A 24733-nucleotide genomic window follows, 5' to 3' on the forward strand; every position below is an offset into this window, starting at 1 on the left:
GAATGTACAAACACTATTTTAAGTCCTTTGGTTGTTTGCCAGAAGAGTGGGACTCGTACGCCACTTACGCAGTGCCAGTGATATATCAGAAGTGCCGTAAGAGCGAGTGATGATGGAGGCAATCTGCCCTAGGGGTAGGGGCTGTGTTATGGTTAACGCAGGAAGAAGCCACCCATCATCATCATCATCATCATCATCACAAGGGATTCACAATCATAAAGCTTGGACTACTGTCCTTGTTGTGCCACTGCCCAATGTGTAGACATAGATTTAGTGTCTTCCAAACATTAGCCATAGAGGCTGTATCATGGTTGATGAAGGAAGCAAGACAGGTCTGAAGGGCCTAACAATTATGATAAAGCCAGGACTACTAGCATAGAGGTGGCCGTGCCCAGTGTCCAGGCATAGCAATATTGTCTCCAAATATTAGCCCATGGTGCTGTATCATAGTTCATGAAAGAAGCAAGGCAAGTCTGAATGGTCAAACAATTATGATGAAGCTAGGAGTCAGACTACTAGCATAGAGGTGGCCGTGCCCAGTGTCCAGGCATAGCAATAGTGTCTCCAAAAATTAGCCTATGGGGCTGTATCATAGTTCATGAAGGAAGCAAGGCAGGTCCGAAGGGCCAAGCAATTATGATGAAGCTAGGAGTCGGACTACTAGCATAGAGGTGGCCGTGCCCAGTGTCCAGGCATAGCAATAGTGTCTCCAAAAATTAGCCCAAGGGGCATGATAGCATGGTTGATGAAGGAAGAAGAGTCTCACTCTCATCACAAGTGCCTCTGATGGGAAATATTAACGTAACGTTTTTAGCTTATTGACCATGAGGTACATGTGTCAGAAGCAGGTTTTGAAAACGTGTAAGAAGAAGAAAAGGGGCTTGTATGCGAATGGAATGGGATGGGTGTGATCACCAATTTTTAAAAAAAACATGTTGGGTGACTTTAGGTTGGGATACTGTCATCTGGAGGGCTTAAATACTGTTGCGAAATCCAGTCCTTGTTAAATTTTATCAGAGTCAGCTTGTCTGCATTCTCTGTAGTCAACCGTGTGCATGTATCTGTGATGATTGCACCAGCGGCACTGAAAACACGCTCTGACATCACACTAGCAGCAGGGCAGGCCAGCACCTCCAAGGAGAAGGAGAGATCGGGCCAACTATGCAGCTTGGATACCCAGTAATTAAACGGTACAGAAGCGTCAGGAAGGACGCAGGTATGGTCACTTAGATAGTCGTTGACCATGTTGTTCAACTTCTCCCTCCTTGACATTGCTACTGTTGCAGCTAGTCCTTGGTGATGAGCCGGTTTATTGAAGATGGCCCAGTTTGTGGACATTTTACCACCACCTCTTTTGGAACTGCTTGGCGTATCTCTCCCCATTAATGCATGCTGTTGCACAGAGCTGGTGTCTCTGCTAGCAGTGGTGTCTGAGGGTGCTGTTGCTATCAAATTATCGACAACGGCCTTCTTGAAGGATTCCATTGTGTAACCCCTTGGTGACTGCAACAGTAGCGGAGGAAATTTATCCTTGTACCGTAGGTCTAGAAAGGTGGCCAACCAGTATAGGTTGCTATTGAAAATGTGGATTATGCGAGGATCTTGGCACAGACAGTCAGATATGAAGTGTGCCATGTGTGCCAAGCTGCATAGAGGCAAATTTTCTGTGACCCCTGAAGGAGGAACAATACCCATCCTCTCCTCACACTGACTTTCCTCCTCCACCTTCTCTTCAGCCCACCCATGCTGGACAGACATGAAGCTGGGGTTTGGATTCCCCTCTGTAGCAAGACATGTCCCCTCGGTACCACTGAAAAAGAAGTCCTCTCCCTCCTCATTTTCATAATCATCTTCATCCCCCAATGTTACCTGATGATATTAGCTGGGCTGGGTAGGATCACCCATGTGAAATCTTGCTCCTTACCCAGCTGCTGGGCATGCAAAGATTCCATTTTTTGATTCTGCAGAGATTTTTTCAGCAGACAGCATAGGGATGGTTACACTGATAATAGCCTGATCACCGCTCACAAGCTTGGTGCAGTACTCAAAGTTATCAAGCACCTCACAAATATTAGCGATCCACACCCACTCGACAGTTGTTATGTGTCTTGGCTGAATCTCAGTGTGACGGGCATGTTTAAGCTGGTATTCAGAAAGTGCCCTCTGCTGCTCACTTTGCGAACATATGATATGTTGAGTTCCACCGTGTTGGCAGGTCGCAAATCAGTCTGTGGTTTGGCAAATTAAATTGCTTTTGAAGCACTGCAAGACCGGTTGAGGAGTGGCGGAAATGGGCGTAAATACGGCGCACCTTCTCAAGTAGGTACAGAAAGTCAGGGTATGTTTTTATAAATTTCTGCACCACCAGGTTCAGCACGTGAGCCATGCATGGCACGTGTACCAGCTTCCCAAGCTTTAAAGCCGCCACCAGGTTACGCCCATTGTCGCAGACAACCAGACCAGGTTGGAGTTACAGTGGGGAGAGCCACTGATTGGTCTGTTGTTTTATTCCTTGCCACAGCTCTGCTGCAGTGTATGGTGTTTCACCTAAGCAGATCAGCTTCAGCAGAGCGTTTTTCCGCTTTGCCGATGCGCTGCTGCACAGCTCCCAACTTGGGAGTGATGTGGAGGGTAATTCAGCATAGGGTGACGAGGTGGAGGAGGAGGAAGAGGGGAGACTGGACGTATATGGCGGAAACCCTGATTGAGGTTGGGCCCGCTATTCGTGGCGTGGGTAGGATATGTGTTGAGGGTCCAGTTTGAGACTTTGTCCCACCCTCCACCAGGTTCAGCCAGTGTGCCGTGACAGCGATGTATCGTCCCTGGCCACAATTACTTGTCCACGTGTCTGTTGTAAGATGGACCTTCCCGGTTACGGCGTTAGTGAGTGCACACTTTAGATTGTTTAAGACGTGCTGTTGTAATGCGGGGACAGCACAGCAAGAAAAATAGTGCCGGCTGGGAACCAAGTATCATGGGGCAGCCACAGCCAAAAGATCACGGAAAGACTGTGTCCTCACAATCCTAAACGGCAACATCTCCACGGCTAGCAACTTGGCAATGTGCGTGTTCAGTATTTGTGCTTGTGGGTGCGCGGCTTGGTATTTACGCCTCCTTTCATACATCTGGGGCACGGACAATTAGACGCTTTCCTGGGACAAACAAGTGGATGAGCTTGTTTTGGTCTGTGTCTGTGCAACCGCAGCTTGTGAGCAAGAGGTGTGATGATCACCTGCTTCCTGCCCAGCAGATTGGTGAGGCCGTATCACAGGCGACATGGCGGTGGTTTGACCCGCAGTCGCAGACACTGATTTGGTACCCTGTTGTTCAGCCCACCGACTAGGGTGCTTGGCTGCCATGTGTTTCCACATACTGATGGTGCTTTGGTTGTCTTTTCCCTGGCCTCTGCTCAGCTTCCTATGGCAGATGCTACAGATGACAAAATTTGGTTCAGAAGGTCTATCGGAAAAAAATTTCCAGACAGCGGCTGAACGCACCCTTGACTTGGGGCACAGAAGGATTGCTCTTGGCAACAGTTGACACACTTCGCACTCTGCTCAAACCAGTAGCCCTTGGTGCCTTTGTTGGTACTATGTATCCACCTTCATCCTCTGTGCTGCTGTGCAGGCTATGCGTGCCAACGGCCCAGGTCGGATCGGTGGTCTCATCATCGACCACCTCGTCGTCCATGTCATCCTACTTCCGTGTTGATATTGGCGACTGGACAGATGGCAACTGTGTGTCATCACCATCAGCTTCCACCTCTTCACCCGGTATATCACGTGGATGAAAGTGGCTTTCTTCTGGACGTGGGGTTTCAAATATTTGGCCATCTTCAACAGACGATACCCCCTCACGTTCCTCTTCAGTGTCGCGCGGTGAGAGGCCAGAGGCAACGAAAGAAAATGGAACAAAGAGATTCTCGGAGTGACCAAGGTTGGGGTCAAATGTTTCCTGTGACTCCTGACTGTGTGATGAACTAGGAACAGGTTGAGAAAAGGATGACCCACCGTTATCTGTATGGACAGTAGACTATTTTGTCATGGAGGATTGGGTGCTGCTAGAACATTTCGTGGAGGCCTTGTCAGCCATCCAAGACAGTATCTGCTCTTGTTCTTCTGGCTTCCAGGCCCGTTTATGTCCCAGACAGGGAAATTTCGCCAGGAAACTAGATGCATCAACCTTCTTCAATCTCCCAGGCTCTGTGCCTTGTTGGGCACCAACGACCCCACGTCCACGTCCCTGTCCCTTCACAACAGCCTTTTTAGTAATTTTGGATTTTTCTGCCATAGTTGCAGATGTTCAGATGCAGATATTGGGGAACAAGGAGCAGTTAGTGCTTTGTGGAAGGTAGCACTACAGCCTAGTACTGCTTTGTGTTTTACAAACCGCACCGCAGCAGCAGAAAAAAATTGCCCTGAGGTCTAAGGTGACATTACGCACCCCAGGAACCACACAAGACAGCGGTGCTGACCCTGAAAAATTGCTTTGAGGTTTAAAGCAAGAATACGCACCCCAGACACCACACAAGACAGTGGTGCTGCCTGCGTGTCAGTTGTGCAGTACCGTGCGTGCATACTATTTGCTGTTTTTATGTGAACGCAGCATGGTAGCAGCACAAAAAACTGCCCTGAGGTTTAAGGGAAGAATACGCACCCCAGACACCACACAAGACAGTGGTGCTGGCTGCGTGTTAGTTGTGCAGTACCATGCATGCATAATATTTGCTGTTATGTGAACGCTGCACGGTAGCAGCACAAAAAACTACCCTGAGGTTTAAGGCAAGAATACGCACCCCAGACACCACACAAGACAGTGGTGCTGCCTGCGTGTTAGTTGTGCAGTACCGTGGGTGCGTACTATTTGCTGTTATTATGTGAAGGCAGCACGGTAGCAGCACAAAAAACTGCCCTGAGGTTTAAGGGAAGAATACGCACCCCAGACACCACACAAGACAGTGGTGCTGGCTGCGTGTTAGTTGTGCAGTACCGTGCATGCATAATATTTGCTGTTATGTGAACGCTGTACGGTAGCAGCACAAAAAACTACCCTGAGGTTTAAGGCAAGAATACGCAGCCCAGACGCCACACAAGACAGTGGTGCTGCCTGCGTGTCAGTTGTGCAGTACCGTGGGTGCGTACTATTTGCTGTTATTATGCGAAGGCAGCACGGTAGCAGCACAAAAAACTGCCCTGAGGTTTAAGGGAAGAATACGCACCCCAGACACCACACAAGACAGCGGTGCTGGTTGCGTGTCAGTTGTGCAGTACTGTGCGTGCTGTTCGCTATTCGCTGTGAATGCAGCACGGCAGCAGCATAAAAAAACTGCCTTGAGGTTTAAGGCAAGAATACGCAGCCCAGACACCACACAAGACAGTGGTGCTGCCTGCGTGTCAGTTGTGCAGTACCGTGGGTGCGTACTATTTGCTGTTATTATGTGAACGCAGCACGGTAGCAGCACAAAAAACTGCCCTGAGGTTTAAGGCAAGAATACGCAGCCCAGACACCACACAAGACAGTGGTGCTGCCTGCGTGTTAGTTGTGCAGTACCGTGTAAATGCAGCCTGGCAGCAGCATAAAAAAACTGCCTTGAGGTTTAAGGCAAGAATACGCAGCCCAGACACCACACAAGACAGTGGTGCTGCCTGCGTGTCAGTTGTGCAGTACCGTGGGTGCGTACTATTTGCTGTTATTATGTGAACGCAGCACGGTAGCAGCACAAAAAACTGCCCTGAGGTTTAAGGCAAGAATACGCAGCCCAGACACCACACAAGACAGTGGTGCTGCCTGCGTGTTAGTTGTGCAGTACCGTGTAAATGCAGCACGGCAGCAGCACAAAAAACCTGCCCTGCAGGGGTAAATGTGACCTAAAAAAAGCTGGGAAAACGGTCACTACTCGGTCCCTGACCTTATACTTTCAGCTCTCAAACGAGCTTTTGGGTTTCACTGAGGATTTCTGGCTGATTTGAACCAAAAAACACAACTCTCCCTAGCAGCTGCTCACATTCTCCCTACACTAGCTGTGTTCTGCATGCAATGTGCAGAAAATGGCGGCGGCGGCAGGCAGGGCTTAGTGCCAGGCTATGATTGATGACTCATAGGAAGCTGGGCGGCCAGCCAATCATAGTAATGCCGCCCACAACCAAGAAGGGTGCGGCATTACTGTGATTGGCAAATGCTGGGCGGGAGAACCGAATAGCGGGGCGAGTAGTGAAATACTCGCTTTGGTTCGAGTACTGCGAGTACCGCAATACTCGCCAAGTACCGAATACCCACGAATATGCTTGCTCATCCCTACACAGGTCTCATAGTAGTGCTCACCTCTTCTCTGAACAATCATTTCTCCTGATGTCCCAAAGAATGCAAAGGGAGCGTCATTGGAAAAAATAACTCTACCCGTCTTTTTGCAGTCCAATCCTCGAACTTCCTGCAAAGGTATTGTGTAAGCATTATGTGTTATGAATAGGTCACCGAGGAGGATGGCAGGAATAGGCTAGGCCACCAGGAAACCAAAAAGGTTGGTAACTTAGCGGATTGCAGACCCCTAATCCTAACACCACAACTAGCAGTAACCGTGGGGTGTACCTATAATGCCCTAGACACCTCGGCACAGCCGGATAACTAACTAAGCCTAAAGCAAGAAAGGTGAAATCTAAACTGCCCGGAGTAGAACCCCAAAGAAATAGATAGCACCCAAACATATATTGTCGGTGAGACAAGATGAGTCACAGACACAGACAGAAAATAGACTGAGCTAATGATGGGGCCCAAACTGTCTAGATAGGATAGGAAAGGAAAGACACTGTCTGCAATCACGCAAAAACCCTAAAAAATCAAACACGTCTGATATACAAAAAATACTGAGGTCTCATGACCTCTCCCCCACTATATCATCATTCTGGTGTGAACTGGCAGCAAAGCAAAAGAGACTAATATAACAGGGGAATAAACAAACTGACATAAGCTGTAACATATGGAGCGGGGTCCAGCACTGCCCCAGCAGGGAGCACGCTAAACCCTCACAGCAAAGCAGAAAGAGGCAAAACCAGATCAGATGCAAAGGACTAGCAAATGAACAACTTGACTGAAAAATGATGCAGGATCAGGCAGGAGACAGCAGACCTCAGAATGCACAGGAAGAAACTAATCACCAGCAGCAACTGAGGGAAGCCTGCTCACTTATATCCTCCCAGTCAGTAACACCTGACTTCCAATCATCGGCGTCAGGTGGCAGGCTTATATCAACCCGGCCAGCTCCACTATCCGCAGTAACCACCAGAGGGAGCCCTGACTCAGAAGTCAGTTCAAGAGAATTCACAACAATTATGTATTTTTTATCTGAGTCCTGTTTCCTTGACTAATCACTGTATCTATGAGCGGCATCTCTGCCCATTTATTGGTGCTTCTTCAGCAGCTTGAACAGCACCTCTTGAATCCCTAGTCCACTTTGAAATCTTTACCTGGTAGAGACCTTGCTAATCCAGTATAACTACCTTGTGCTTTGTTGCTGTGTTCAGTCTTGCCATGGTATATCACCTGTGTCATGACACTATCTTCCAAAACTGCACATTTGTAGCAGAGTGTGGCTGTTCTTTATCCAATTTTAAACCTTCTAAACAGTTGTTTCAGTTAAACAAATTCAAGAATATTTTTCATTCTCTAAACCTGCCTAAATTTGTATGAAATGTAGTTTAATCCCTTCACAACGTATGACGTAAGCTTACCACATATGTCCCTGCCCTTTCATCAGTCATCCTGTTCCTCTATCAGGTATGGGTGGATTGGAGCTCTGTCCGCAGCTGTTAACCTCCGGCTAGAGGTGTGTCATTCCACTCTATCGCAGCACCTGTGAAAAATGAGTACGTTACGGGTCTCAGAAAATTGGCGAGAAAAGCATGTTTTTTCTTTGATGAATTTCCGAATTTTTGTTAACCACTTAAAAAAAAATTATGCACATTTTGCGTATTTGTACTGACCTTGAGAATCACATTACCTAGTCAGTTATACCATAAAGTGAAAATGGTAAATAAAAAAACATTGTGAAATTGCACTTTTTTTGCAATATCAAAGCACTTGGAATTTGTTTTCCGTGTTCTAGTACACTATGTGATGAATCATATAACAAAAAGGTGCAAAAAGATCAAGTAACAAGAGTAATGCTAAAAATGTAAATCCCCAAACTCCTGCCCTTACAAGGTCAGTCCACAGCTCACCCTAGTGGACATATTGCCCTACATGCCTCCAAACACATTTCTCCTTCAGTGGAGGACAAATGCACACAAAAGAAACTATCATATCTGGTCTCATATTCCGTTGTCCATCTATCACTGTATACTAGATTAACATCAACATCTAGTGGTACTAGTAGTAGCAAATAGGGCTTTAATATGTGAGCTATGGACTGCCCTTGTAAGGGCAGAAGTTTTGTGGCCTTGGACTGACTAGTGCTGAACAGTGCTCAATAGGGCCAGGTCCTGATCTCCCTTCCCATCTATACCAGAAGGCCAGCTGCTGGATTGATATTTGGCTTAAGGACATCATCTCCAACTAGAGTCTTGTGAGACAGTTCTAATTTTCATATGCTATATTGCCTATCCAGAAATGACTTAGAGGCATTGATTCTTACTGATATATTTAAATTGCCTTTCTGATTTATTGACTGTTGTCACGTAAACCAACTGGTTTAATAAGATTCTTATTTCACTCCATTCTCCACCACTATGGTGTAATTATAGTCAAATATTGCACCTAAGAAATGTTGGTGTTTTTAGAATTTGTGTATGCGTGACCGATTTTTAATTGATACAATTAAAAGTTAAATTGTATTATTTGTATTCACCTTGCTGCATAATAATAATTCCTCCATACAGAAAGCATCTTGAGGCCATCATCACTAACAAAGACTTGTGTACGATGTATTACCATATAGAAAGAAAGAGAATCAACATGACAAGGGGAGGAGGAGGAAGGGAGGATTAATTAAAGGAGAGCGAAGGCAAAAGTGAAAAAAAAACAATAATGAAAAAACAATACAGTGAAAAATGAAAAAAATCAATGTGTAAGAAAGTAAAGAAAGTTATTAATATGATGAGAGAAGTGCCAAGAAATCAGCCAGTGCTTCAAACAGAACCCTAAGACTATCACAGAGCAGGTGCATTTATACGGAGACTTGATTACACACAGGTGGATTATATTTATCATCATAAGTCATTTAGGACAACATTTGATCACTCAGAGATCCACAATGAACTTCTGGAGTGAGTTTGCTGCACTGAAAGTAAAGGGGCCGAATAATATTGCACACCCCACTTTTCAGTTTTTGAATTTCCATAAAAATTTAAAATAACCAATAAATTTCGTTCAACTTCATAATTGTGTCCCACTTGTTGTTGATTCTTCACCAAAAATTTACATTTGGTATCTTTATGTTTGAAGCATGATATGTGAGAAAAGGTTAAAAAGTTCCAGGGAGCCGAATACTTTCGCAAGGCACTGTATATATAATATATACACACACTGCTCAAAAAATAAGGGGAACACTAAAATACCACATCCTAGATATCTCTGAATGAAATATTCCAGTTGCAAATTTTTATTCATTGCATAGTGGAATGTGTTCAGAACAATAAAAGATAACAATTATCAATGTAAATCAAAATGAATATCCCATGGAGGTCTGGATTTGGAATGATACTCAAAATCAAAGTGGAAAATCAAATTACAGGCTGATCCAACTTCAGTAGAAATGCCTCATGACAAGGAAAAGGTGCTCAGTAGTGTTTGTGGCCTCCACTTGCCTGTATGACCTCCCTACAAAGCCTGGGCATGCTCCTGATGAGGCGGCGGATGGTCTCCTGAGGGATTTCTTCCCAGACCTGGACTAAAGCATCCACCAACTCCTGGACAGTCTGGTACAACGTGACGGTGGATGGAGTGAGACATGATGTCCCAGATGTGCTCAATCGGATTCAGGTCTGGGGAAAGGGCGGGCCAGTCCATAGCTTCAATGCTTTCATCTATCTTGCAGGAACTGCTGACACACTCCAGCCACATGAGGTCTGGCATTGTCCTGCATTAGGAGGAACCCAGAGCAAACCGCACCAGCATTTTGTCTCACAAGGGGTCTGAGGATCTCATCTCGGTACCTAATGGCAGTCAGCCTACCTCTGGCAAGCACATGGAGGGCTGTGCGGCCCTCCAAAGAAATGCCACCCCACACCATTACGGACCCACTGCCAAACCGGTCATGCTGAAGGATGTTGCAGGCAGCAGATCACTCTCCACGGCGTCTCCAGACTATGTGACGTCTGTCACATGTGCTCAATGTGAACCTGCTTTCATCTGTGAAGAGCACAGGGTGCCAGTGGCGAATTTGCAAAACCTGGTGTTCTGTAGCAAATGCCAAGCGTCCTGCACGATGTTGGGCTGTGAGCACAACCCCCATCTGTGGACGTCGGGCACTCAGTCCATCCTTATGGAGTCGGTTTCTAACCGTTTGTGCAGACACAAGCACATTTGTGGCCTGCTGGAGGTCATTTTGCAGGGCTCTGGCAGTGCTCCTCCTGTTCCTCCTTGCACAAAGGTGGAGGTAGCGGTCCTGCTGCTGGGTTGTTGCCCTCCTACGGCCCCCTCCATGTTTCCTGGTGTACTGGCCTGTCTCCTGGTAGAGCCTCCAGCCTCTGGACACTACGCTGACAGACTCAGCAAACCTTCTTGCCAAAGCTCGCATTGATGTGCCATCCTGGATGAGCAGCACTACCTGAGACACTTGTGTGGGTTGTAGAGTCCGTCTCGTGCTACCACGAGTGTGAAAGCACGACCAACATTCAAAAGTGACCAAAGCATCAGTCAGAAAGGCATTGGTACTGAGATGTGGTCTGTGGTCCCCACCTGCAGAACCACTTCTTTATTGAGTGTGTCTTGATAATTGCCAATAATTTCCATCCGTTGTGTATTCCATTTGCACAAGATCATGTGAAATTGATTGTCAGTGTTGCTTAGTAAGTGGACAGCTTGATTTCACAGAAGTTTGATTTACTTGGAGTCATATTCTGTTGTTTAAGTGTTCCCTTTATTTTTTTGAGCAGTGTGTATGTATATATACACACCGTATTTTTTGCTTTGTAAGACGCACTTTTTTCCCCCAATTTTGAGGGGAAAATGGGGGTGCGTCTTACAAAGCAGATATACCTTTCTGTGTTGCCGCTGAGGGCGTCCAGTGCTTGCCGCGGCGCTCTGTCCCCCCGGTGCTACCACCACGCTGTCCCTCGGTGCTTGCCGCCACCGCCGCGCTCTTACCCGTGCAGCGTGGGGGGGCTCTGCCGTTCCATGCATGCTTTTCTGTGGATTTCTTCCGGGAAAATGGCCGCTGCGCATACACAGATGGAGATCTCAGCACTGAAATCTCGGGAGATGAGATTAAAATGAACTTTCATTCGTGGGAAAAATTCTTTAATGTGACCGGCCTTCTCTGCCTGTAGACACGTCACACATCTGCTGCCGGGTTCAGCCGAATGATTCACTGCACCTGCCCGGAATATGCGCAGGCGCAGAATATGTGTATGTGTGGTGCGATGGTGTTCCGCTGGTGGTACCGCGTGATAGGTTGGTACCAGCAGCAGTTTCCATATTGAGACACCCATCACTTGGGTGTCCCAATATGGCGGTCAGTGATCTTCCTCCGCTTGGAATTCTGGGATACCGTGACATCTGGACAGAACAGGAAATGAAAACATTACAAGGCAATTATATAAATAGATAATAAATGTGAGTAATGTGACATGATTTACAAAAAATTGTATACCTACATATAGGTGCAAGAAATATATAGATTGGATAAAGTGCTGTGCATATTAACCCCTTCACCCCCAAGGGTGGTTTGCACGTTCATGACCGGGCCAATTTTTACAATTCTGACCACTGTACCTTTATGAGGTCATAACTCTGGAACGCTTCCATGGATCTCGGTGATTCTGACATTGTTTTCTCGTGACATATTGTACTTCATGTTAGTGGTAAAATTTCATTCAAATAACTTGCGTTTATTTGTGAGAAAAATGGAAATTTGGCGAAAATTTTGAAAATTTCGCGATTTTCCAACTTTGAATTTTTATGCCCTTAAATCACAGAGATACGGCACACAAAAAACTTGATAACTAACATTTCCCACATGTTTACTTTACATCAGCACAATTTTGGAACCAAAATTTTTTTTTGTTAGGAAGTTATAAGGGTTAAAAGTTGACCAGCGATTTCTCATTTTTACAACACCATTTTATTTTTAGGACCACATCACATTTGAAGCCACTTTGAGGGGTCTATATGATAGAAAATACCCAAAAGTGACACCATTCTAAAAACTGCACCCCTTAAGGTGCTCAAAACCACATTCAAGAAGTTTATTAACCCTTTAGGTGCGTCACAGGAATTTTTTTGAATATTTAAAAAAAAATGAACATCTAACTTTTTTTCATAAAAAAAATACTTCAGGTTCAATTTTTTTTATTTTACCAAGGGTAACAGGAGAAATTGAACTGCAAAAGTTATTGTGCAATTTGTCCTGAGTACGCAGATACCTGATATGTGGGGGGGAACGACTGTTTCGGCGCATGGCAGAGCTCAGAATGAAAGGAGCGCCGTTTGACTTTTTCAATGCAAAATTGGCTGGAATTCAGATTGGACGCCATGTCACGTTTGGAGAGTCCCTGATGTACCTAAACAGTGGAAATCCCCTACAAGTGACCCCATTTTGGAAACTAGACCCCCCAAGGAACTTATCTAGATATGTGGTGAGAACTTTGAACCCACAAGGGCTTTACAGAAGCTTATAACGTACAGCGGTACAATTAAAAAATCATATTTTTTCCACAAAAATGATCTTTTCACCCCAATTTTTATTTTCCCAAGGGTAACAGGACCCTAAAAGTTATTGTGCAATTTGTCTTGAGTACGCTGATACCACACACATGTGGGGGTAAACCACTATTTGGGCGCATGGCAGAGCTCGGAAGGGAAGCAGCGCCATTTGACGTTTTTGGCTGGAATTGAGATCGGACACGGTCGCGTTTGGAAAACCCCTGATGTACCAAAACAGTGGAAACCCCCCACAAATGACACCATTTTGGAAACTAGACCCCCTAAGGAACTTATCTAGATGTGTGGTGAGAACTTTGAACCCCCATGGGCTTCACAGAAGTTTATAACATAAAGCCATACAATTAAAAAATCATATTTTTTCCACAAAAATGATCTTTTCACCCTCAATTCTTATTTTTCCAAGGGTAACAGGACCCTAAAAGTTATTGTGCAATTTGTCCTGAGTACACTGATACCCCACATATGGGGGTAAACCACTATTTGGGCGCATGGCAGAGCTCGGAAGGGAAGCAGCGCCATTTGACGTTTTTGGCTGGAATTGAGATCGGACACGATGTCGCGTTTGGAAAACCCCTGATGTACCAAAACAGTGGAAACCCCCCACAAATGACACCATTTTGGAAACTAGACCCCCTAAGGAACTTATCTAGATGTGTGGTGAGCACTTTGACCCCCCCCAGTGCTTCACAGAAGTTTATAACACCCGGGCGTGAAAATAAAAAATTCGTATTTTTTCCACAAACATGATCTTTTAATCACCATTTTTTTATTTTCCCAAGGGTACCAGGAGAAATTGGACCCCAAAAGTTGTTGTCCAATTTGTCCTGAGTATGCTGATACCCCATATGTGGGAGAAAACTACTGTATGGGCACACATCGGGGCTCGGAAGGGAAGTAGTGACGTTTTGGAATGCAGACTTTGATGGAATGGTCTGCGGGTGTCATGTTGCCTTTGGAGAGCCCCTAATGTACCTAAACAGTGGAAACCCCCACAAATGACACCATTTTGTATACTAGACCCCCCAAAGAACTTATCTAGATGTATGGTGAGCACTTTGAACCCCCCAGTGCTTCACAGAAGTTTACAACGCCCGGGCGTGAAAATAAAAAATTCGTATTTTTTCCACAAACATGATCTTTTAGTCACCATTTTTTTATTTTCCCAAGGGTACCAGGAGAAATTGGACCCCAAAAGTTGTTGTCCAATTTGTCCTGAGTATGCTGATACCCCATATGTGGGAGAAAACTACTTTATTTGGCGATTTTTTTTTTTTTTTTTTTTTTTTTTACACTTTTTTTTATTTTTTTTTTACTTTATTAAATAGTTCCAGGTAGGACATCACTGTCCTGTGACAGATCGCTGATCTGTCACATCACAGATCACTGTGACAGATCAGCGATCTGACACAGGCACTGCAGAAGGCTTCCTCATGCCTGCTCTTTGCAGGCACTGAGGAAGCCAGCTTCCGCAGGCCCCCGAAGGCCCCCGTCGCCATCTTGGATTCGGGGGCCTGGAGGAAGGGAGTCCCCCGCAGCAGCGCTGCACATTGCGCTGCCGTGGGGGGCTCAGGGAAGCACGGAGGGAGCCCCCTCCTTGCCGATGCTTCCCTTTAACCCCCAGTACACCGCAATCGTGTTTGATCGCGGTGTGCAAGGGGTTAACGTGTCGGGGGCGGTCCGTGACCGCCCCTGACACATTGTGCCGGGTGTCAGCTGTGATAATCAGCTGACACCCGGCCGCGATCAGCGGCGCTCACCACGTGGGCGCCGCTGATCGCGCCGACGTACTATCCCGTCCCCGGTCATACGGGCCCGGGTACCGTGGACGGGATAGTACGTCGGATGGCAGGAAGGGGTTAAATATAAATATGTGTGTTGAATATAAATATGCAAATGAATAATGTAAAAATATAATGCCATGATTTACATGGATCGACATCGTGCACATGACATGTGCACGCATGTGTGTCCAAATTACCAAATATATACATTAAAAAATAATTGCAAACAAAGCTTTCTGTACCAAATAAGTTCTGTTTTTCCATTGTATCAAATACTTATTTAATGCAATAAAATTCTAATTAATTATGTAGAAATCATACAATGTGATTTTCTGGATTTTTTTTTTTTTTTTAATTCTGCATCTCACAGTTGAAGTGTACTATGATAAAAATTGCAGACCTCTCCATTCTTTGTAGGTGGGAAAACTTGCAAAATCAACAGTGTATCAAATAATTATTTTCCCCCACTGTTTATACAGTGGCTTGCAAAAGTATTCACCTACCTTGGCAGTTTTTGTGTTTTGCTCACAACCTAGTATTTTACAATTAGGACAAAATAACTAAAAAAAAACTTTAGTGTGCATCCCTCTAAAGTCAGTACTAGAGATAGATGGACACCTGGATGTTTGGGTCCAGCGGGTTCGGCCGAACAGTTTCAAAAAGTTTGGGTTCGGGTATCAGAACAGTATCCGGACCCCATTCACTTGAATTGGGGCCCCGAACATCCAGTGATTGCCATGCTGTCATGTGCATGACAGCATGACAAACACCGCTTCTGATCGGCGGTGAAATCACCCCCACCGGAAAGAGAGCCACGGTATCACGCTGCTGCAATGCAGGTAGGTGCAGGCTCCACTAGAGGGCAGTAGAGTGGAAGCAGGACTGTACCTAAACAGAGCTGGCCTGCAGTGCAGCAGTGAGGCTACCACAGGTGGCAGCAGAATAGTCAAACAAGCCAGGTCAAATCCTAGACTGTAGCGCAGTACCAAAGGAATAAGAAAACTCACAGTGAGAGACAAGCTAGGGAATCAGTAATGGTCAGGAGCAGATATGACAAAAGACAGAAACAGGTCAGGATACAAGCCAAGTCAAAACCAGGTAGTCACGCTGCGGATTCTGCTGCAGATCTGCAGCGAATTTGGCCCTGCGGCCCTGGGAAAGGTTAGGTTAACTCTTGACATGACCAGACCGTGAAAAAGGGAAAACAGGACTGGATCTGGTCTGGATCATGGCACACGGTTCCCACGTTGTCAAAAGACAGCATGAACGCTCAGCAGTAATCGAAGGTATAAAGTTTACCTCCAGTCACTGGTGTCAGCTGATGGGACTACTGCTTCCATCATCTGACACCTGCTGCCACTAAGAACAGCGAGAGCAGGAGCAGTGGTGTACTCATCAGCCACACATGTGCTGTAAATAAATAATTTTTTTTTAAAACGGTGTGGGTTCCCCTGTATTTTTGATGACCAGCCAAGCAAAACTCACAGCTGGGGGCTGCAGCCCTCAGCTGTCAGCCGCCAACAAAGCTGGTTATCAAGAATAGAGGGGTCCCCACACTGTTTTTTTAATTATTTAAATAAATAATTTAAACAAACAGTGTGGTATCCCACCAATTTTTGACAACCAGCCTTGCTAAAGAAGACAGCTGGTTGCTGGTATTCTCAGGCTGGTAAGGGGCCATAGATATTCACCCCCAGCATAAAAATAGCAGCCCGCAGCTGCCCAGAAAAGGCACATCTATTAGATGCGCCAATTCTGGCGCTTTGCCCGACTCTTCTCATTTGCCCTGTAGCGGTGGCAAGTGGGGTTTATGTTTGTGGGATGGATGTCACCTTTGTATTGCCAGGTGACATCAAGCCCATAGCTTAGTAATGGAGAGGCGTCTGAGACACTTATCTATTACTAATCCTATAGTTATATGGTAAATAAAGACACAGCAGTAATAAAGTCCTTTATTAGAAATAAAACAGTTTTACTTTTTTATTTAAAAAATAAACACAGTTATACTCACCAAATGCCTATTCCAGCGAAGCCCTCGTTCTCCTGTAATAAAACTGAAATAAAAAAAACAACAATATCCCTCACCTCCCTGCTGTTCTATCCCACGCCGTAATCGATATCTGGGGGAAAAACAGTTTTCAACCTGGATGGTGCCAAGATGCGACCGTCCAGGCTGAGAACCACTGAGGAATGAACTGCAGCGAGTGCAGCCTCAGTATCGGCAGTGACGTCATGGAGGTTACCTCTAGTCACTGAGGCTGTGTTCCCTGCTGAACTGCTGTGACCTCGGTAAGATCCCCTCTAGCACCGTGAGAGTTTTTTTATTTTAATGCAATGTTGCGGCAATCAAAAAAATGTAATTCTGGTGTTTTGACGTTTTTTCTCGTTATGCCGCTTAATAATTGGGTTAATTCTTTTATTGTTTTATTTTGAATAGGGCGAAAGGGGGGTGATTTGAACTTTTTTTTTATTTATTCTTTTAATATTTTTAAAAACATTTTTTTTAACTTTTGGCATGCTTCAATAATCACCATGGGAGACTAGAAGCTGCAATTGTCTGATAAGTTGTCTGATCAGCTCTGCTACATACAGGCGATGATCATATCACCTGTATATAGCAGAAATGCTCACTTGCTATGAGAGCTGACCTCTGGGCGGCGCTCATAGCAATCGGCAGTGACAACCATAGATTTCTGCTGGAGAACTCTGGTTATCATGCCAACCCATCGGTGACCCACGATCACGTGACAAAGTCACCAATGGGCGGGATTTCCGGCACGCTTTCCGGAAGCGTGAGTTAATGCCACTGTCCGAAATTGACAGCGGCATTTAACGGGATAACAGCTGTGGGTGGATCCTGATTCCACCCACGGCTGTTGCAGGCACATGTCAGCTGTATAGATCAGCTGACATGTGCCCGGAAAGGTGCGGGCTTAGCGCCGGAGCCCACATCAAACAGGGAGTCCAACATTAGCGTACATTTATGCTTGATGTCTCAAGTAGGTTAATGGTGTTGCAACCTCTTTGGCCTTTCAGAAAAGGTGTGCATATATGACAGATCATGTGAAACTAGATTACACACAGGTGGACTTCCTTTCACTAGGCATGTGACTTAAAAAGGTACCATATTTTTCGGATTATTATCATTTTTTCCCCCCAAATTTGGAGAGCCCCTGATGTGCCTAAACTATAGAAACCCCCCACAAGTGACCCCATTTTGGAAACTAGACCCCGCACGGAACTTATCTAAATGTGTGGTGAGCACTTTGAACCCCCAAGTGCTTCACAGAAGTTTATAACGTAGAGCCATAAAAATAAAAAAAATATTTTTTCCACAAAGATTATATTTTTGCCCCCAATTTTTTATTTTCCCAAGGGTAACAGGAGAAATTAGACCCCAATAGCTGTTGTGCAATTTCTCCTGAGTAGGCTGATACCCCATATGTGGGGGTAAACCACTGTTTGGGCGCATGGCAGAGCTTGGGAGGGAATGAGCACCGTTTTACTTTTTCAACGCAGAATTGGCTGAAATTGAGATCAGATGCCATGTTGCGTTTGGAGAGCCCCTGATGTGCCTAAATAGTGGAAACCCCCCAATTCTAACTCCAACCCTAACCCCAACACACCTCTAACCCTAATCTCAACCATAACCCTAATGGGAAAATGAAAATAAATACAGTATATTCTCGTGTATAAGCCGAGATTTTCAGCCCATTTTTTGGGGCTGAAAGTCCCCCTCTTGGCTTATACACGAGTCATATACCTGGGGGTCAGCAGGGGGGGGCGGGGGTGTTACAGATCATACTCACCCGTCCTGGCACTCTGCAGCCCCCTCGTTTCTCCACTGTCTCCCTTCCTGCCTTCAGCGGTCACGTGGTACCGCTCATTAAACTCATGAATATGAGCATATTCATGAGTGGTAATGAGCGGTATCATGTGACCGCTGAAGGCAGGAAGGGAGACCGTGGAGAAGCGAGGCTTCAGAGACGTTCCAGGATGGGTGAGTATAGCGATATTCACCTGTCCTCATTCCCACGCTGCTCACCGCCGTCTGCTGCTTCCTGTGTCCGTGATGTTTAGCCAGCAGGGGGCACAGTGATGTGATTAGTGCGCGCCGCACCCTCTGCTGGCTGAACAGTCACTGACAGACGCACAGACAGTGGTGAGCAGCGATGAACCCCGGACAGGTGAATATCACAGGTGTCGGGTCCTGAGCAGGAGAGGTGAGTATGGCATTTTTTGCAGCAGCAGCATATGGGGGCATAATATATGGGGGCATATTCTATGGAGCAGCATATGGGGTAAAATCTATGGAGCAGCATATGGAAGCATATTCTATGGAGCAGCATATGGGGGCATATTCCATGGAGCAGCATATGGGGGCATATTCTATGGAGCAGTGTTATGAGTTCATTTTCCCCTTCACCATTGAGGTCTGATGAACTCCCTCTTCTGGTGAAGGAAGGTAGTGAGGCTGATTACCACGCACCTAAGCTGGGAGAGGATGACTGGGCGACGGGGATCTCTGACTGGATATAAGGCAGCTGACTCCCTTCTGCCTCGCTGGTGATTTCTCTGTGGAATTCTAGGAGACCAGTCTGATTCCTGCTCCTCAAAAGCTAAGTTTTCTGCTTTGCCTTTTTGCATTTGTGTTTTGGTTTTAGTTTGCTTTGCTTTTCTGGATTCTGCCATTCCCTGCTGGGGTGAGCTGAATTCTTTTTTTGTCGGTTTGCTCTGTCTTCAGAAAATACCTGAGTACTGACATAGTCTTTTTGAAGCCTAGCGTCTTCAGGGCCTTTTTCCCTGTCAGTCTGTTGGCTCTTATTTTTATAGGGTTTTTCACGGATTGCAGACAGCAGCTTTCCTATCCTGTCCTATCTAGTTAGCTTGGGCCCCATCATTTGCTCAGTCTATCTTTCTATCTGTGTTAGTGTTTTTTCTTCTTGCTTCACCGTCATTATATGTTGGGGGCTGCCTATTGCTTTGGGGTCTGCTCTGGGGCAGTTTAGATTTCCCTTTCTGTCTTTAGGCTACGCAGTTCTCCGGCTGTGATCGAGGGGTCTAGGGCATCGTAGGAACCCCCCACGGCTACTGCTAATTGTTGTTGATAGGTTCAGGGGTCTGCAATCCGATAGCTGCCAACTTCTCTTTTTCCCATTTTTTTGTGGCAAAATTAGGGGGGTCGGCTTATACACGGGTCAGCTTATACACGAGTATATACGGTACATTTTTTATTTTATTATTTTTCCCAAACTAAGGGGGGGATAAAGGGGTGTTTGATTTACTATTTATAGTGGGTTTTTGTTTGGCAGCTGTCACACGCTAAAAGACGCTTTTTATTTTAAAAATAGTTTTTGCATCACCACATTTTGTTGAGAGCTATAATTTTTCCATATTTTGACCCACAGAGTCATATGAGGTCTTAAGTTTTGCGGGACGAGTTGACGTCTTTATTGGTACCATTTTCAGGCACGTGACGTTTTTGATCACTTTTTATTCCGATTTTTGGGACTCAGAATGAACAAAAACCAGCATTTCATGAATTTCTTTTGGGGGGGGCGTTTACACCGTTCCACGTGTGGTAAAATTGATAAAGTGGTTTTATTCTTCGGGTTAGTACGATTACAGCGATACCTCATTTATATATTTTTTTATGTTTTGGCGCTTTTATAAAATAAAAACAATTTTATATAAAAAATTATTTTTGCATCACTATTCTGCGAGCTATAACTTTTTTTATTTTTTCGCTGATGACACTGTATGGTTGCTCATTTTTTGCGGGACAAGATGGCGTTTTCAGCGGTACCATGGTTATTTATATCCGTCTTTTGATAGCGCATTATTGCACTTTTTTGTTCGGCGGTATGATGATAAAGCATTGTTCTTTGCTTTGCTTTTTATTTTTTTTAAGGGGTTCACTAAAGGGGTTAACTAGTGGGACAGTATTATAGGGCGGGTCGTTACGGACACGGCGATACTAAATACTGTATGTGTACTTTTATTGTTTTTTTTATTTACAAAAAAAGAATTTATTAGGGAATTTATTTTTTATTAATTTATGAATTTTTTAAAAATTATTTTTGCACTTGTTTTTTTTTTTTTACCTTATTATATTGTCCCAGTGTGGGACAATATAATAAAGTGTCAGATCACTAATCTGACACTTTGCAGTGCACTGTGTCAGATCAGCGATCTGACAGGCACTGCAAAGGCGCTGAGAAAGCTGCCTCGCTGCAGGACACCGAAGGCCCCCCCGGCCATATTGGATCTGGGGGCCTGCAGGGAGGAGGCCCTCAGAACAGCGCATTCACATCGTGCTGTTCCGAGGGTCTCCGGGAAGTACGCAGGGAGCCCTCTCCCTGCATGATTCTTCCCTATGCCCCAGTACACTGCGATCATGTTTGATCATGACCGCCCCTGGCACATAGTGTCGGGTGTCAGCTGACACCCGGCCGCGATCAGCGGCACTCCCCGTAAGCGCCGCAGATCGTGGTGACATACTATCCCGTCCACGGTCCCACGGGCCCGGGTCACATGGACAGGATAGTACGTAACATCAGAAAGGGGTTATCGAGTCGCCATTGACTTAGGATTGCTACTTTCTATAGGTGGCACTAGAGTTCTAGTCCTCTTCCTCTCTGAAGAGACAATTTGCTGAATTCTTATTAATTAGAGTTGTGTAGTCTAAACTTTAACTTTGTTCCTAGATACCTTTTTTTTTGTTTTAAATATATGGTTTTCAACAAATTTGTAGGGAAAATTACTTTTATGTCTGTGCAAAATAACAAATCTTGTATGCAATGAATGCCCCACATTTGTGGAAGTATTTTGTAGTATGGTATCCCATAGAAAATGTTTACTCTGAAAGGATACCAAAGGATTGACAAATCTGTTGTGATGCAGTCCTTTATACTGAGAACTGTATATATACACGCATAAAGTATACATTATATATTGCAGCTGTTCTTGCCTACGATGGACACAAAGTTTTCTTGGAGGAAATTCCAGATCGGGACACTGTGGAACTTATAATTAATGAAGAGATTGTATTTCACTGTAATATCAAAGAACTTGACTTTGGTAAGAATAGAAGGATATTTCCTTTCAAGTAATGTTTTACCAAACTTTTAACTGAATCCTATATTAATGATCATTTAGGGCACAGACTGCCTCCATGTTTTCCATATATTCTGTAAATTACATGCGTACAACATTATTTTTGTATCCACAAAGATTCAGCTAATTACTGTACATTTAGACCACTTATCAACAAACCTTTGTGCAAGTGTAACATTAAAGAGGATTTCCCATGAACGAAACACATGTTAAAAGATTTTGGAATAATAATAACTTCCACAATTGGATGTGTTAAAAAAAATGTTCCTGTGCTGAGATAATCTTATAAATGTGTCCTAGCTGTGTACAGTGTAATGGCTGTGTCTGATTGTGTAGTAACATGGTCTGATCATACCATAGCTCCTGGGCAGTGGTGGACAGAAAAGAGTTACCACAGATATTTTCTTAATATATATTTGTGGGATAACCCTTTTTAACTGAACATTTTTTTCAGCATGATTCTATAGGCATACATCTTAATAACAGCTAAAGTATGCATTCATGTAAAGAACTGCTCCGGGGGAGGGGGGGTTACGTCATCACCGGATAGGTATCGGTAATGTAGGTTCCATGTGTTCAACAAAGAGATGTAAGAGGGCACCACTCAAATATACATAAATGTTGGGATCAATTTCTCTCATACTAGGGATATCATAAAAAATATTGAATATGAATATAAAAACATTAAAAAAAAACAACTGTCTGTAGTATATTAACTAGATCAAGATAGAATGAATCAAGATCTCCGCTGCCTATACATATGATATTATATTACAAGGTAGCAACATGATGATGGCTAATCTGTAACTTTATTTTTGTGTTGTAGGAGGTGATGGCAAATTGGACCCACTGTGTGAGCAAGCAAGACATGCTGTGCTAAAGGCATATTAATAAATATTTTGTTTATGATGTTTAATATATAACAGGGAAAATAATAAAATTGTTACTTAAATTATAAGGTACTGTAAAGTATTGCTAACTGAAACGCCTCGAGCAATGGTACCTAAAACTGTCAGTGCAAATAATCAGTCAAATGTATCAATAGATTTTACCTATTGTTACTTTTTAATGATCTTTACAGTGCAAATTCTGTATTCATTACATAGCAATGATCATTATAGAGCTGAGTTCTCTGCCTCTGTAATGGCTATGACAGGGAAGGGGACTAGGATAGGTCTAGAGATGAGGCGTTCATCTCACCTCCTCCATAGGAAGCAGACTAGTGCTAACACAAGAAGCTTACTCATGTCAAATGCTAAAAAGAACCACAACCTTGTTATTCAAGTTCAGCTTTCTTCAATCTTTTAGTAAAAATGTTTTACTTTCAGTTTTTATAATTGTAAAATAATTTTTTTTCAACTGAAGTAAAATAAGCAATGTTGCTATTTGAAACAAGAAGCAGAAGTAAAATAGTGAACTTTATAGACCTATTCTTGAAGCTCAATATTTAAAGCAGATATGTCACCAGTAGAGTTGAGCGAAATGGGTCGGTCAAACTCAAAAGTCGGCGACTTTCGCTGAAGTCGGGTTTCATGAAACGAAACCCGACCATAGCGTGAGGTTGGCCACGAGGTCGGCGACCAGCACGCCAAAGTCGCGTTTCAAATGATGCTTACAGCGCCCTTTTTCAGCCAATGATGGAGGACGCACACTGTGGGCAACGCGATGACATAGGCATCGGTCACCACCATCTTTGAGAAGGGCATGCAAGTGATTGGCTGGCTTTGTGTGGCGTCACAGGGGCTATAAAAGGGCATGCACGCCGACCGCCATCTTCTGATGATCTTATCCTCACAAAAAAGTGCCCACACACCGTTAAATCCCCAAAAGAGGGTGATATACCACAAGTCAATGCTATTGTCACCTTGTGGCAACCTTAATTTCTAATTAAGAATAGGTGCCACACAATGGTACATCTTAAAAACCAATCTTTATTATACAAAAATGCACAATTGAAACCAATAAAAAGAAGGTGCCAGACCAAAGTGACAGAGACCCATTAATTATGGGAGCACAACACTACAGCAATAGAAGGTATAACTGTATGGCATAACATTGGATATTGCTTCATTCCCAAAAGGGGAGGCACAAAAAAGAGACATAAGCAATGCAGAGTGATATAGTCCCAACAACTCTCAACTGCCACCAGGCATATTACTGAAGTTAGTGGGACAATCACGTATAGTCCCTAATGCCTTCCCTATCGGTGCCACATGCTAAATAAACAAGCCAGATGTGTCATTTTCCATAACTACATACCGCAAGTTGGTGGTGCTTCCCCGGCGTCCCTTATGCCCCGACGCGCGTTTCGCACTGCTTGATCATGGAGGCGTGTCAGAAGGGGGCAATCCCATTTAAATACACAAGAACTCCTCTCGTCATTGGCCGCTATCAAAGTGTCACACCTGACTAAAAAGCGTCATCATCCTGTGTCTACCCACCCAATACTATACACCCTCCACCTTGTCATACACCATCCAATTTCAGCCTGTTACATTGAGGTGTAATCTCTACTGGGCCTGAGATACTAGTTCAGCGTCCTCAAATCTCTAGTGAGATTCAAATTCTCACCAATACTATATACACCCTCCACCTTGTCATACACCATCCAATTTCAGCCTGTTACATTGAGGTGTAATCTCTACTGGCCCTGAGATACTAGTTCAGCGTCCTCAAATCTCTAGTGAGATTCAAATTCTCACCAATACTATATACACCTTCTACCTTGTTTTACAGTGCCATATAGCTGGTGGTATTTTGAGTACATTTTCACAAAAATGAGGAAGTATGGTGGAAGTGGGCGGGGTTGCCAGCTGGTCCTGATGGTGGTGGTGTTGGTGGTGCATCTGTTGGTAGTGACAAAAGCACCTAAGGCAGGTGGTGTTGAGCCTGCATCATCGTCTGGCTCCACAAAGCCTTGAAGGCTCCCTTTTCTGGGAGTAGGTAAACCACTTTTAAAG

The 24733-nt window shown here is 44.5% G+C and overlaps 1 protein-coding gene across 1 annotated transcript in view; it reads left to right on the forward strand.

The window, feature by feature from the left end:
• CUNH10orf53 (chromosome unknown C10orf53 homolog) overlaps positions 1-22731 on the forward strand; it is a 70789-nt gene extending 48058 nt beyond the window's left edge. Inside the window, exons 2-3 of the mRNA XM_073574834.1 lie at positions 21618-21737; positions 22600-22731. Of these exons, the coding sequence (XP_073430935.1) occupies positions 21618-21737; positions 22600-22664 (185 nt within the window). The 3' untranslated portion in view covers positions 22665-22731. The remainder of the gene's footprint in view (positions 1-21617; positions 21738-22599) is intronic.
• Positions 22732-24733: the final 2002 nt, after the last annotated feature.

The sequence above is a fragment of the Dendrobates tinctorius genome, unplaced genomic scaffold, assembly GCF_039654945.1.
Source record: "Dendrobates tinctorius isolate UK_male_01 unplaced genomic scaffold, ASM3965494v1 ptg000040l, whole genome shotgun sequence".
Lineage (NCBI taxonomy): Eukaryota > Metazoa > Chordata > Amphibia > Anura > Dendrobatidae > Dendrobates > Dendrobates tinctorius.